Source organism: Geotrypetes seraphini, chromosome 5 (genome assembly GCF_902459505.1).
Source record: "Geotrypetes seraphini chromosome 5, aGeoSer1.1, whole genome shotgun sequence".
Taxonomy (NCBI): domain Eukaryota; kingdom Metazoa; phylum Chordata; class Amphibia; order Gymnophiona; family Dermophiidae; genus Geotrypetes; species Geotrypetes seraphini.
Window position 1 is genome coordinate 242,569,725 of NC_047088.1, and position 15,841 is coordinate 242,585,565.

Below are 15,841 nucleotides of genomic sequence, written 5' to 3' on the forward strand. Positions count from 1 at the left end.
AAATGATGGGCCCCGGGTGCCACATACCCTAGGTACGCCACTGGAGTTAAGTCATGTATTAATGCAACCATTTTTTTAGAGGATTGTTCTATCTCAGACATGGCCAACTCCGGTCCTCGAGGGCCGGAATCCAATTGGGTTTTCAGGATTTCCCAAATGAATATGCATTGAAAGCAGTGCATGCAAATGAATCTCATGCATATTCATTGGGGAAATCCTGAAAACCCGATTGGATTCCGGCCTTCGAGGACCAGAGTTGCCCATGTCTATTCTATCTTCATTTGATTATCTCCCTTTGAGCAATTGATCGCTTTATTGCACACAATATTTTTACTAGGTGCAGTCTCACAGTGCCGCTATTAAATGGGGAGAAGCTTGAGGATGTGGATTAGATGATAGTTTAACACCTAAAGCAAGTTGAACTGGAGTTCTGCCCTGACCATCGCTTATTCATTAAGCTGGTGCACTGCGATTTGATCTAATTAAGCTAAGGACTTCTCCTTTTCATGATAAACATTGTGCGCGATTGCATGGTAAAAAAAAGAATAGTGTGCTTTTGTATACATTGGTAAAGGGAGCGTGAGGGATGGTTTAAGAATTTCCTTGACAAAGTTTATTTGTTTATTTTCTCAAATCTGTTGAAGGAGTTCCCTACCAAGTGATGTCCCTGGCTCGGAGCATAGGGCATAACTTGCGAGGGTATAATTTGCAACTCAGACTCTATCGGAACATTTGCCAGATAAATGGACTCGATACTTACACCGATATCCCAAATCCAAACAACTTTCATGAGCTGCCTCAATCACTTGCAATAACTACACTGTCTCTCTTTGTACATCAAGAAGACAAGATTTCTCTTAGTGGTTCACACCCATAATATCAAGGATGGATTACTGTAATACACTCTTCTTTAGAGTGTTACTAAGGGTTCTTTTCTGCAAAACTTTCAATGCTCTGTTTCTGATCTTCACGGCTCTTGATGGAAATGGGCCAGAGTTCTTGAAGTACATAGCTTCCCTATATGCACATCCAAGTTCCTTCCAAGAAGTATCTCTAACCAAACCCTTTTGAAAGGAAAACATATGATACAACACCTCAGATAGTAAGCCTTCTCAGGCATAGCCCCCATATGCATGTACACTCCCAGAAAGTCTTGCATTAGGCAAAAGATCCAAAACATGCTAGTGCTCCATATTTCCCATTTTACTTTCATGGAATGAAATATAAAAGATTCAAGCAGTACAGTAGCGCTCCTCACTATCCACATCCCAGAATGCATCAGGTGGAGGTGCCCACCAAATATCATGAAAACGGCACCCCCCTGCTTCAAAGCAAAAATGATGACATGGGTTAACTTTCTACTATCCTCAGGAAACTTCCCGTCTGAGCAAGGCCACATTATGATCACCCCTATTATAAAAAATGCGAATGAACCACCCAATTCCCCATCTAACTATAGACCGATTGCCAGTATCCCCTTATTCACCAAAATTGCGGAGGGGCTGGTAAAGGCGGAACTCTCTACATACCTAGACAAATTTAACATACTCAGCGACTGTCAATCAGGCTTTCGCACTGACCACAGCACGGAAACCATCTTAGCTTCCCTTCTCGACCACCTCCACACGCTCTTCACTCAGGGCTCAAGTGCCTTAATCATACAACTTGACCTGAGCAGCGCTTTTGACCTGGTAGACCACACCATCCTCCTAGAATGCCTGGCACACATTGGCATCTCAGACCAGGTCCTTAACTGGTTTCAGGGGTTCCTAAGAAATAGATCCTACAAAGTATGCAAGAACAACTCTTTCTCTTACAGCTGGGACAACACCTGCGGGGTCCCGCAGGGCTCCCCCTTATCCCCCTCCCTTTTCAACATCTACCTGGCCTCCCTAGGCAACCTTCTTCATAACCTCAAGCTCAAATTCTTTATTTATGCAGACGACATCACAATATCCATCCCACTCACTAACTTGTCACATGAAATACTCGACCACACTACAAACATTCTCAACCAAATCGAACTCTGGATGCTAGCATTCAGACTGAAATTAAACCCCGATAAATCTAAATTCTTCCTAGCCACCCCCAATGACAAAATCAAAGAAACCACAATTCAACTGAAAGGTACGACCTTCCCCCTCGAACCAACCTTAAAAATCCTGGGAGTCACGCTGGACAAAAACCTTTCCTTAGAAAAGCACACCGACCTCGTCGTCAGAAAAAGCTTCTCTGCACTTTGGAAACTTCGCACCATAAAAAAATACTTCAATGACACTTCCTTCCGCCTTCTTGTACAATCCTCCATCCTCAGTATTCTAGATTATTGCAACATCATTTACCTTAACGCCACAAAGAAAACAACCAGGAGACTAAAAATAATCCAGAATACCGCCGTGCGCCTCATCTTTGGCCTAAAGAAATGGGAACATGTCACCCCATTCTACCACCAACTCCACTGGCTGCCTTTCGAGTCTAGAGTCCTTTACAAATTCGCATGCTTCTGTTACAGGGCGGTAAATGGGTCCTCACCAAGTTACATCAATCCTCACTTCAACCTCTACCGCACCAACAACAAATCCCGTCGTATTCAGCTGTTCGCCTTCCCCTCACCCAAACATTGTCTCTTCAAAAGATTCCTTGACAGAACTTTCGCCTTCCAAGCAGCCAAGCTGAACCCATGGCTAGCACAAATGATACTAGAGGCCCCCAATTACCTCGGGTTCAGAAAATCACTTAAAACTTACCTATTCCACAAACAAGACCCGAAAGGTTCCCCCCCCCCTGACAATACCTCCCCCCCTCCCCAATCTGGCCCCCTCATGAGGCCTGCTCCTTTTTCTTCCCCTCTTTCCGCATCCTCTGTCTAGTTCAAATTAAGCTGATAAATAATTGAAACTATGTTACTCTGTAATTCTAATAACAAATCTGTAATTCTAATAACAAATCTGTAATTCTAATAACAACTCTGTAATTCTGACAAATAATTGTAAATCTGCCTGTCTATGCAGATCCTAATGTAACTCAATGTAAACCGCCTTGAACTCACATGGGTATGGCGGTATATAAAAATAAACTATTATTATTATTATTATTATTATTATTATTATTATTATTATTATTATTATTTGAAGTTGATGGTGTCCAGAGACAAGAGCAAGTAGGCATCGTGCCTGCCTTCCTCTAGGTACAGAGGCTGAAGGGCACTTTGAGTTGGGTTGGGCTAGGCTGGGGTCCCACTAGACCACCAGGGAGGATTTTTTTTTTTTTTTGGTGCCTTAGGGCAGGCCAGAGATCAGCTGCACTAAAGGACAGTACAGCGGGCATCAGCCTCAGAGCTAGTACAACTTAGCTCAGAGTAGGATAGGAACGAGCTGTCTGCTGCCTGCCCTACAGTTAGGGTGTCTGGTTCTTGTGGATTTTTAATTTAGCAGTTAACAGAGCCTTAGAACTCCGACGTGTTAGAAACAGTGAATAACTACTACTATTCATTATTTCTATAGCGCTACCCAAACGTACGCAGCGCTGTACAGAGTCACAAAGAAGACAGTCCCTGCTCGAAAGAGCTTACGATCTAAATAACAAACTGATGGGGGAGGGGGGGTCCGTGGAAACAACTCAACACCACTGTGCCCCCCCCCCCCAGCTGGCATGCGATAAAAGCGACATTACCTCCAAATGGGGACAGGGTGAAAACGCGGACCCCACGCCCCCCCCCTCCAAAACACCAAACGCAAGTCCCTGAAACCCCCCAGCAAACAGTCCTCGTTACGCCTCACAGTCCATCTGAGGAACCGAGATGCCAAGTCACGCGCCAAACACTCCTCCTCACGCACATCCAGGAACCGGTCCCCTCCTCCTCCTCTCCCTCTCCCTCTCCAGCTTCTTCTCCCATCTTACCTTCAAACTCATGCCTGAAGAGTCTCGTGCAACCAGCTCTAGCGACTTCCTTCTTCGACGCCCCGCCCACCTCTAACGCAACTGCTCTCTTTCCCTCGGCAGCGTTCCGGCCCGCCGGAAATAGGAAATTGCGTCAGAGGGGGGCGTTGCCGTCGGAGAAAGGCGGAAGTGGGTTGCTGATAAACAGAAAGCTGGGGGGGCTGAGGAAACGGGAGAGAGGCTAGGCTGGAGCTCGGGCTTGAGAAAAGGATACTGAAAACGGGGCGGTTTTCCTCTCGCCCCAGAGAAGGTCCTCTTTGACGTCCCCTGTTAAGGTTGTCCGGTGGCTACCTGGAAATCTCTAAGGCAGTGGTCTCCAACTCAAACCCTTTGCAGGGCCACATTTGGGATTTGTAGGTACTTGGAGGGCCTCAGAAAAAAATAGTTAATGTCTTATTAAAGAAATGACAATTTTGCATGAGATAAAACTCTTTAAAGTTTATAAATCTTTCCTTTTTGCTAAGACTTAATAATAATACATTTATAGCTAAAGAGACGTACGATCAAAAAACTGTTTTATTTTACTTTTGTGATTATGATAAACATACTGATGGCCTCAAAATAGGACCTGGCAGACCACGAGTTTGTGACCACTGCTCTAAAGAGACAGAGAGTCCCCGTGCAGAGCCGTAGTTTGCTTTGGGCCTTACGTGTGTCCAGTAAATGGCATCAGCAGCTGGCAAAGTGTCTCCCATGCTCCTGCATTGCATGACATGTATGCGCTGCGTGTTTCCACATTTACGGCCTTGAGAGTGTGGAAGTTCAAGACCTTTCTGGCTTTATTTTACTGTCATAAACTTTGAAAGATGATTTTCCCCTTTAACCATTTTGAAAATAATTTCTTAAAGCGTTTTCTGTGGGTGTCATGTTCTTCACGAGTGGATGTATATGCATGTATGTCTACTTCTAAGAGATTTGCCTGTAGAGGCATTGCTGAGGTCTGAATTTGGATGGAGTTGTATACATGTGCATTTTATTTTATAAAATAAAGTGTGGGCCTGCATTAAAGTTCATACACATAGATGTATTTTCATTAAATCAGGCATAACTCTAAGATCATTTGTGCACTGCTGGAGATTATTTCAACAGTCTCACAAAGGCAGTTTAGACACCTAACTTGTCTTTAAAATAATCAACCCACACTTCTTTTTATAATCTTCTTTTATAAAATTACTTCCCACATGTATTATCTTTTGTTGGCCAAATGTGTTTCCAAATTTATTTATTTTCAACATTTCTGTTACGCACTTTTCAAAGTTCTAGGTAGATTATAACAGACATTCACAGTGTTTTACAAAAGCATAGCACAGTTTTTAGCACCGGCCAGTGCGGTAACAGCTCCGATGCTCATAGAATTCCTGTGAGCATAGCTGTTACCACCACGGCTGGTGCTAAAAACCACGCTAAGCTTTTGTAAAAGGGGGATAGATGAAACAATAGACAATGAACAGTTAGTAATAATTAACAAAAACACTGTACCAAAACAATTAGAAAGTCATGAATCTGTAAAAGATGTTCCTCCCTTTTTAATAAAAAAGGAACTCCATGAATGAACAGCTACCCTAGCTTAGTGGGTGATGTGCCTTAGTGAACTAGGCAAAGTCCCTGAAATGGAGCAGTTGTGCATTTTTTTTTAACAAAACTAGGTGGATTGTCTCTATGCCTGCACAACTGGATAAATTGGAAGAAATCTGAAATTTTTGTTTTGTAAAACAGTATTCCTTATCATCCCATGTTCAGCAAGTTCTCCCTTCTCTGTCTCCTATACTTCTCTCTCTAATATTTCCCCTGTGCCCATCTCCCTGCTTTAATCATCAACACTATTCTGTGTCCCTATCCTCTCTGTGCCCAGTGTTGATCGTCTGTGTCCCTGTGCCGTCCCCCCCCCCCCCAAGTCCAACATCTCTCTTCTGCGTTCCTCTTTCCCTCATGTCTAGCCATCTTCTGTGTCCATATACCCTCCTGTGTCTAGCATTACCCCGCTGACTGTATCCATATTCCACCCCATAAAGCATTCCCTTTTATGTCCCTGTTCCTATGCTTCTATCCATGCCCACATTGCACCTCTTTTCTTATATCTCCCTGTGTCCAGCTGCTCCCCTCTTACACCTTTACACCAAAGTGTCTCTCACCCTCTCTTTCCTCCCTCCCTCCACTGTGATAAATATTTCACTCCCTTCATCTCCTTGGTTCAGCATTTCTTTCCCTTCCCTCTCCTCCCCACTGCAGGTCCAGTACCTCTCTTCTTTCTCTCAACACTCCCCAAGGATCCAGCACCTCTCTAGCTCCTCCTCCCATGGGTCTAACATCTCTCTTCCTTCTATCTCCAGCTCTGAGCTACAAATCCAGTACCTCTCCCTTCCCTCCAACTCTCAGCTTTAAGTTTAGCACCTCTCTTTTCCCTTCAGCTCCAGTCCCCCCTCCACATCAGTACCTCTCTCACCTCCAGCCCCAACCCCTCTCCCCATTGGTCCAACACCTCTCCCCACCCCCCGGCCCAAATCCAGTACTGTACTGTCCTTCAGCTCCACCTCTGAAGACAGACAGCATCCCCCTCCATGGGTCAACAATCTCCTTTTTCTATCCCTACTATTGGATGTATCTTGGTGTAATTGTTTTTTATACTTGTCTTAGTTTTTTGGTGAACATTATGTGAAGTGGAGCAAGTTGTGTTCCACAATTTTTGAATTGTAGAGATAGAAGTGACAAGAGTTAGTTGGATGTGCACAGAAAATGAGAGATCGGAATCGATGAAAAGGTTGCAAGCACTGGAGACTGGAATGATGACAGTATTATTTTCCAAGATGGAGAATGGAGAAGGAACAGAGGGTTTAGGAGGAAAGAGGAGCAGCTCAGTCTTGGACATGTTTAGTTTCAGATGATGGCAGGACATCCAGGCAGCAATGTCAGCCAAACAGGCAGAGACTTTTTCTTGAAGTTTAGGTGAAATTTTGGGTGTAGAGCAGTAGATCTGGGAGTTATCAGCAAATAGGTGATACTGGAAGTCACGGGAGGAGATCAGGGCACCAAAGGAAGAGGTATAGAGAGTGAAGAGAAGAGGTCTTAAGACAAAACCCTGGGGTACGCCAACCGCTAGCAGGTTAGCAGCATAAGAGGACACACCAACACATACACTAAAGGTGCGTTGGGAAAGGTATGAGGCAAACCAGGAGAGGACAGACTCACAGAATCCAAATGAGGATAGCGTATCAAGGAGTAAGCTGTGATTAACAGTATCGAAGGCAGCAGACAGGTCAAGAATGAGGATTGAATAAAGACCCTTAGATCTGGCCATGAACAAGTCACACCCACTTGGACAGCCTGCACTACCAGTTCTGGGGCTCAGGGACCGTTCTCTTGGGAGCAAAGCTCACCCCAGTTTCATCCACAGTGGCCTTGAGTGTAGGCCAAGTGGCTATTTGGCAGTTTTTACCAGGATCAGGGCAGACTGCTTCCTCTCCCATTTGCATGCACAGTGAGGGTTGATGTCTCTAGCCAGTTTGTTGGACCCAAGAGACAGTCTGAAGACACAGTCCAGATTCTAGACTTGTTGAGGCAGAAGTTCTCCCTGTAAGCTATTTGCAGCTTCAGCACTTGCAGCTCCCAGCACATAGCATTGCACAGTGAGTAACAGGCTGACAGGCATATATGGCAGGAGTAGACAGTGTGCAAGTGGATTTCCTCAGCTGGAAGACCCTAGGTTCTGAGAAGTGGTCACTGTCTCAGAAAGCTTTCACCTGCATTGTGAATTGGTGGGGGTGCCAGATCTAATGGCATTGGAAGCTAACAAGAAGGCAGCTCAGTTCTTCATTCAAAAATATGAGCCAGAAAGCAAAGACCTGGATGCCCTGATGCAACCATGGCCAAAGGTTGGCCCATAATAGACTGTTAGGGGTTTTTATCCACTTCAGAAAAGAGCCAATTGCCATAATGGCTGACAGCCAGCAGCAGTTCTACTTTTTTGTTATACTCCAAGACTACAGAAACTGCCTAAGATTCTTATGGTACTGCAGAGATGGAATAAACAAAGAGATAGTGCACCAAGAGACAGTGGCGTAGTAAGGGGGTGCAGTTCACCCTGGATGCGGTTTTCCTAAGGGCGTGGCGGTGCCCCTTGCCTACCCTGCACCTTTGTGGCGCTCTCTCTGACGTCGCTTCCGGGACCCGCGTCTAGGAAGCGACATCAAAGAGAGCCGAAACCAACATGGGTAGCATGCTGTTCATGCCGGAGAAGTTCAAAAGGTACATGCGCAGCAAGGAAAAGGGCAGGGGAAGGATACTACTGCCCTGGGCGCTGCTGTGGGCGCCACTGCCAAGAGATATTCAAACATTGATATTCTGGAAGAAACCCTGCAGTGCTCTAAAACTATCCCTAAAACTGCTCCTAGAAGCAGGCAGGTTAGGGAAACTGCCCTGCAGAATTTATGCCCAGTGAAAGGCAGCCCAAAAGTGACCTGATTATACTTGCCTAGTTCTAGTGTAGGGAATGCTAAAGGCAAAGAACTACAAATACCAGCAGGCACCAGGCCAGTGATAGCAAAGGGATTAGTTCCTGCAGTCAGCTCTGCTGGGGGCAGGGCTAGTCAGGGAAGCTATCCAGTAGTGCTGCCCGATTCGCATCGATTCTCCGATTCACTTTGGGTGAATCGATTCCATTCGGCCACCCAAGCAGAAACAGGAAGGCGGGCCACAGTGGAGAGAAGACGCGAGGAGTGCTGGCAGGAGTAGATCGCTACCGCGATGCGTCCCTCCTGCCGGGCTCTCTTTGGGAAATGTGCGGGGGTGTGGTGGTGGTGGTGGCTTAGGAGTGCCATAAAAAAATAAAAAAGGCAGATGGAGGGAGAGGGGAGATGGGGAGTTGGTGGACTGGAGGAGAGATGGGGAGAAGATAGATGGGAGAAATGAACTTGGTGGAGGGGGGAGATGGATTTGGGGGAGATCATGGAGAGGAGAGATGAGGGGAACATAAGAAGTTGCCTCCGCTGGGTCAGACCAGAGGTCCATCGCGCCCAGCAGTCCGCACCCGCGGCGGCCCATTAGGCCCATGACCTGTAAGGTGATCCTTTTCTAAGCCCTTTAATCCCTCTTATCTTTCTATCTATACTCTTTCTATAACCTATCTCTACCTCTATCTGTATCCCTCAATCCCCCTATCCTTCAGGAATTTATCCAATCCTTCTTTGAACCCCCGTAGTGTACTCTGTCTTATCACAACCTCCGGAAGTGCATCCCAGGTGTCCACCACCCTCTGAGTAAAAAAGAACTTCCTAGCATTGGTTCTAAAATTGTCCCCTTTCAGTTTCTCTGCGTGCCCCCTTGTGCTTGTGGTTCCCAATAATCTGAAGAATCTGTCCCTTTCTACCTTCTCTATGCCTTTCATGATCTTGAAAGTCTATCATGTCTCCGCTTTTCAAGGGAGAAGAGCCCCAGCCTTTCCAACCTGTCTGTGTATGAAAGGTTTTCCATACCTTTTATCATTTTCATCGCTCTTCTCTGGACCCTTTCAAGTATCGCCATGTCCTTCTTGAAGTACGGTGACCAATATTGGACACAGTACTCCAGATGCGGACGCACCATCGCACGATACAGCGGCACGATGACTTCCTTCGTCCTGGTTGTAATGCCCTTCTTAATAATACCCAACATTCTGTTTGCTTTCTTTGAGGCTGCTGCACATTGTGCCGTTGATTTCATTGTTGAATCTACCAGCACACCCAAGTCTTTTTCAAGGTTACTATCCCCTAGCACTGATCCCCCCCCCATTTTGTAGCTGAACATCGGGGGGTTTTTTTCCCTAAATGCATGACCTTGCATTTCTCTATATTAAAGTGCATTTGCCATTTACTTGCCCACTCTTCCAGTTTGTTTAGGTCCCTTTGTAGATCTTCACATTCTTCTGTGGTTCTAACCCTGCTGCAGAGTTTGGTGTCATCCGCAAATTTTATAACTTCACACTTCATCCCCGCTTCTAGGTCGTTTATAAATACATTGAACAGCAGCGGTCCGAGCACCGACCCCTGGGGAACACCGCTCGTGACCTTTCACCAGCCCGAGTAGTGGCCCTTCACTCCAACCCTTTGTTTTCTGCCTGCCAACCAGTGTTTAATCCATCTGTATACGAGAGGGAGAGAGATGGTAGACAATGGGATTTAGGGAGGGAAGGAACAGAAAGGAAGAGAAGTTGGACACAAGGGATGGTGTGGAGGGGAGGGATAGATATACTGGATAGGAGGGTAGTTGGGAAGAGAAAGGGAGACATGGTGGACCCTGGGGTGGTGGGGAAGGAGAGAGAGATGAAGGATGAAAGGGTAGTTCAGAAAAGGTAGATGGAGATGAAAAAAAGGAAAGATACCAGACCTCCAGGGGAGGGAAGGGAAACGGAAGGGGAGGACAGAGACAGAAGATGGATGGTTAGCACGGAGAAAGAAGAAAGAAGGAGACCCTGGCAAGCAAGTTATCAGAAGACAACTGGAGGCGGGGACCGATAAGATCTGAATAATGATCAGACAACAAAAGTTAGAAAAAAATTATTTTATTTTCTATCTTGTGGTGTTAGACCACGAACGTGAGCTAGGATTTAAGAGAGAGAAGAAAAGTATTTTTTGTTTGTTTATTTTGTTTACACCACAGCACAAGTGTGGGTAGGAGAGGGCAAAGTGAGTGAAGAGGCTATAAAAGGGGTGAAGAGACTATAAAATAAACCCACCAGGATATTTGAAAAAAACATCCACCTGGGCAGGAAAATCGAATCGATTCAATAGGCTGAATCAAATCAAATTTTTTTCCTGAATCGGGCAGCACTACTATCCAGACTCATTAGCAAAGCATCAGAGAACCACAGGTGTTCCTAGAGGCAATCAGCATAAGGCTAGAGAAAAGGGTGTGGTCTCTAGGCCAGAGAGGCAGCCACAAACTTTCAACCTGCCTGAACCCTTGGAAAGAGGCAGATCAGTACAATCTGTGGAACAGAAGCCAGCCTCTTTCACAGGAAACAGGGAGAAAATCTCAGGTTTGAATCTTGTCAGCATTTTTCTGAAGGTAACACTATTTTGAATGTAGAAATGCCAGAAGAAATGTATACAACTGATTATGAAATGGAACCTATAGAATCCTGTTTGCCTGAAGCCAGTAACTGAGTAAATCATATGCTGTTTCTGGGAAGGTGGAGTTGTCTCACAAACCCTATTAACAGAAGGGTAGGGAATCTCTGCTTCTGATTAAATTGAAATTAACAAGAGTTGGAATAATTGTGTCTTGAAATGGCACAAACACAGAAGTACTGTGAAAGAACCAGGCTTAGCAGTCCCAGCTGGTTCTAGGACTTTGATACTGAAAGTTTGGCATTTTGCTTTTGTAATAAGGACTGGCAGAACATAGCCTGTCAAAAGCATATGTTAGTGGAAATTTGCCAGATTGTGAACTGTACAGCTGTGGAGCCTGGTTGGGCTAATAATCCAGTCCAGGTCTTATCCGGTCACAAAGTTCCTGAAGGAAAAGTCCATAGTTGAGATAGACATGGGGTGGTAGCATGGAATGCTGCTACTATTTGTTTTTTTGCCAGGTACTTCAGACTTGGATTGGCCTCTGTGAAGATGGGATATTGGGCTAGATGGACCATTGCTCAGGCCCTTAAAGGCTATTCTTATGTCTTCATGTGTAACTGCCTGGGTTTTTTCACCTTGTAGACAGGGAATAAAAAATAAGGGGGGGAGAAAACCCAGGCAGTTACACATGAAGGCATAAGAACATAAGAATAGCCTTACTTGGCCAGAGCATGACTAAGTTAAACTACTACAGCAGCATTCCTTCAATACCCAGCTAATGTGGACCGTAAATCTGGTCACTAGATATCACTGGGGTGTAAACAGATGTACTTCCTCTCCCCACTGAATATAAATGCTGCATCCCCTGCATCAGCCAACTATGGGGAGCAGAAGACCTGGGCCAGGAATTAATCTCGTGTTCTCTGCCTGGTAGAGTGCAGCACTGCTACTGAGTCACCAGTTCAGCACTGTAATTATTGTGATTCATGAGATACCACAGAGCAATGTATTGATGGTATTGTAAATATAGAAATCAATTGCTGATGTAGTTCTCTGAAATGAACAGCAGATGGCAATGTAGTTAAGCAAATAATTATAAATCTTGCATACAATTACCATGACAATTCTTTCTGTACAGTTATAAACACTGGCCAACTTTCATTCTGAGTTACTGTTTGAGACACTGTGAATTGAGGAAAAATACAACATAATTTGGTGTTTGTCCAACTTTTTAAACAAAAAAATAATGCAATTTTTTTATTTTGTCTCTTTAATTTTTTCCACTTTTGCAATGCACAGAAATTTGACTGTCCCAAAGGTCTTTCTCCCGGAGACACAGATTCAGCTCTCACTGCCCTCCTCATATTGTCAAATCTATGCTAAATGATATAGGACTTACACAATTTTAATAAAGAAATAAAGTCTATACATTACAAAATCAAGTATTAAATTAGATCCTGTAAGCATTAAACTAGATTCAGTTCTGTTCTTTTTTTTTTTTTTAACATTTTTATTATTTTATTAAATTACAATAGTGTAATACATTTAATTGAAAATAGTAAAATATTACAAACAAAACACTATTTCAAACAAATATTATAGAATCATAACTATACCTAACCCCCTTGATTAAGTTCTGTTCTAAGCAGCTGCTAAAGAGGGGATTCATTTGAGATGGACCAAGAATTTTATAGATTAGGATCTATGAATGAGGTAAAATGTCACTTCTCATTTTAAGTTAAGGTTGTGCAGCCCCCAAATTTTCATTTTGTGTTTCCCATGTCATTTTTAAAGGAATTATTTTTATTTGGGGGGGGGTCTATGTTATTTTTCCAATAGGAGAGCAATATTGTTAAGGGTGTGCATTGTTTTGGAAAAAGTACATTTTTTTTTCTAAGAATATGCACCATCTTTTTGAACGGTTCACACTTTGCAAATCATTGATAATTCCCTACTGTACATATTTTAATTATTGTGCTTCAATATCTGAAATTTCTTTCTTTCTTTTTTTTTTTGTGTTTGTGCACAGAATTTGTAGCTTTTTCTTCCAAATCTGTGTTATGGATGTTTGAAACTTGTGATGATCTTCAGTTTCCAAATTTCTTCCAGATCTCGTTTATCTTTGTTTATTTTCCAAGTCGAGGCATCAGAAATGTATCAAAATTTCTAATTTTTAGAGTGACACCTCTTCTGTAGGAAAACATTATAGTATTATAGCTGGAAGTGCTGCAGCAATCTGACTTATTTCAAATATCATTCAAATATTCATGGATGCTGATTTATTCTATTTTCTGTGTATGAAACAAACCCTGGAACAATCAAACCTACGAAGGGGAATTCTATAACAGAATGCCTCATAAAAGCACTGGTTATGGTTATGATTCTATAAATACTAGAGCAAGGAGCCAAAACCACGCTTATACGTAAGACTCAATCGCTTATCAAATTTCTATGGTGTGGGAGTGCCAACTATTCTTCAGAGCTATCTCTCTTGAGTTAGGAGATGTTAAATTTGGGGCTGCTTTTACTAAGCCGCGTTAGGGCTTTAACGCATGGAATAGCGTGCGCTACATTGCTGCACGCGCTAGACCTTAACGCCAGCATTGAGCTGGCGTTAATTCTAGAAGCGTAGCGTGCGGTAATTTCCTGTCTGCGCTAAAAACGCTAGCGCACCTTAGTAAAAGGAGCCCTTAGGCTTGAGGAATCATCTCGGATATTGGAAGATTTTAGATAATCAGTTTAATATGATATTACAGGTGAACAAAATTGCAAATAAATTCTTTTTCTGTGGCTCAAGAAGCTAAGAATTTTCCAGAAATATTTCAAGCAGCCAACATCCAGACTACTCATTCAATCTTTCGTGCTATATGTCATGTCTTTCTGTCTAAGTTAGACTATAAGCTCTTCTGAGCAGGGACCATCTATTAAATGTCAAAATGTACAGCGCTGTGTATGCCTTTCAGCGCTATAGAAATGGTAAATAGCAGTAGCACTATCGCAGCTAAATTACTGTAATTCAGTTTATTTTGGTTTCTCAAATTTTTTGAATCACAGGTTGCAGTTAATACAGAACGCAGCTGTTAGGCTAATTTATTTCACATTTAAATATGATTCTATAACACTGCTGTTTTCAGAACTACACTTTCTTCCTACTGATGCTCAATAACATTTTTTAAGATCTGCACATTAACTCACAAGGCTTTCTGTAATAATTTACCAGAATATATGCAGACTTATTTTTAATGTCTATTTTATTTCAAGCACTTATTACCTGCCTAACACCTAGGTGGTTTACAATGAACCCCTCCCCCCCAAAAAAAATCCACAGTCACATAGAATATATACAGTCATCATCAAACTACACAGTAGTAATAGCAGCCAGCAACTCTGTCCTCTGCATGAACATCTGTAGATCACGTGCTGCCTTCCTTAAAAGAACGCCTGCACAAAGAAATAAGGGTTGTTGTTTTTTTAGCAATTTCTTAAACATCAAACCTTTACTGCATAACCATAAGTTGCCTGGTACAGCATTGCTCATGACCAGCCAAGCCACCGAAAAAGCAGATTGTATTGTACTGGAATAATGTACTACTCTCCCTCCCACATCCAGACCACAATGAATGACCTGGCCGATACTGATAAGAACATAAGAATAGCCTTACTGGGTCAGACCAATGGCCTAACAAGCCCAGTAGCCCATTCTCACAGTGGTCAATCCAAGTTGCCCTAGTACCTGGCCAAAATCCAAAGAGTAGCAACATTCCAGCATCTCAAAGAATAGCAAGATTCCAGAACCCCAATGAGAGCAACATCCAGAGCTGAGATTGTGATGTCATAATGCCTCATTCCACAGAGCCAACCTCATCAGTGATGTTACAATGGCTTGATTGTCCTATAGTTGGCTCACGCAAGAATATAAAAATAGCCATACTGAGTCAGACCAATGGTCCATCAAGCCCAGTAGTCCGTCCTTACGGTGGCCAATCCAGATCACTAGTACCTGGCCAAAACCCAAAGAGTAGCAACATTCCATGCTTCTGATCCAAGGCAAGCAGTGGCTTCCCCCATGTCTTTCTCAATAACAGACTAAGGACTTTTCCTCCAGGAACTTGTCAAAATCTTTTTTAAAACCAGCTACGTTATCCGCTCTTACCACAACGTCTGGCAGCTTAACTATTCTCTGGATGAAAAAATTATCTTTTCCATCAGTTAGGGCAGGGATGTCAACGTCCCTCCTCGAGGGCTGCAATCCAGTCGGGTTTTCAAGATTTCCCCAATGAATATGCATGAGATCTATTTGCATGCACTGCTTTCATTGTATGCTAATAGATCTCATGCATAATCATTGGGGAAATCCTGAAAACCCGACTGGATTGCGGCCCTCGAGGGACTTTGACACCCCTGGGTTAGGGCATTTGAAGTCTAGGAAGCAGTTCAGTTCATCTTTGTTACATCAGACTACCTTGTCATGGAATGTATGGTATTACCATTGTCACTTAGATCAGTCAAAGACCACAACCAGTTTAGAAAACAATTGAATACTTTTTTTTTTTCTTCTAAATATGTAGCTTGAAGTTAATGAGGTGTGTATTCTTAGTTTAAGTTTATGACTTTGTGATGTCCTAGGACAGGGGTTGGCAATTCCGGTCCTCGAGAGCCGGAACCAGGTCAGGTTTTCAGAATATCCACAATAAATATGCATGAGATAGATTTGCATCTCAAGGAGGCAGTGCATGCAAATCCATCTGGGTATGTTGGTATACAAAATAAAAATTATTATTATTATTATTTTATGGCAAAACGAGTCCTGTTGGGGCTGGCTAGAGATTCTGCATACTAAGATAAGTGAAAATACTTAC

General features: G+C 43.3%; 2 protein-coding genes across 3 annotated transcripts in view; one reads left to right on the forward strand and one right to left on the reverse strand.

Moving 5' to 3' along the window:
• Positions 1–4,032, reverse strand: part of CCDC93 (coiled-coil domain containing 93) — a 223,743-nt gene extending 219,711 nt beyond the window's left edge. The window contains exon 1 of the mRNA XM_033946543.1: positions 3,901–4,032. Within this exon, the coding sequence (XP_033802434.1) occupies positions 3,901–3,912 (12 nt within the window). The 5' untranslated portion in view covers positions 3,913–4,032. The remainder of the gene's footprint in view (positions 1–3,900) is intronic.
• Positions 4,033–10,814: 6,782 nt separating this feature from the next.
• Positions 10,815–15,841, forward strand: part of INSIG2 (insulin induced gene 2) — a 71,627-nt gene continuing 66,600 nt past the window's right edge. The window contains exon 1 of one of the 2 annotated variants that reach the window (XM_033946053.1): positions 10,815–10,948. The gene's annotated coding sequence lies outside the window, so the exon portion shown is untranslated. Of the gene's footprint in view, positions 10,978–15,841 lie in introns of both variants that reach the window. The other variant, XM_033946051.1, reaches the window with a different exon arrangement.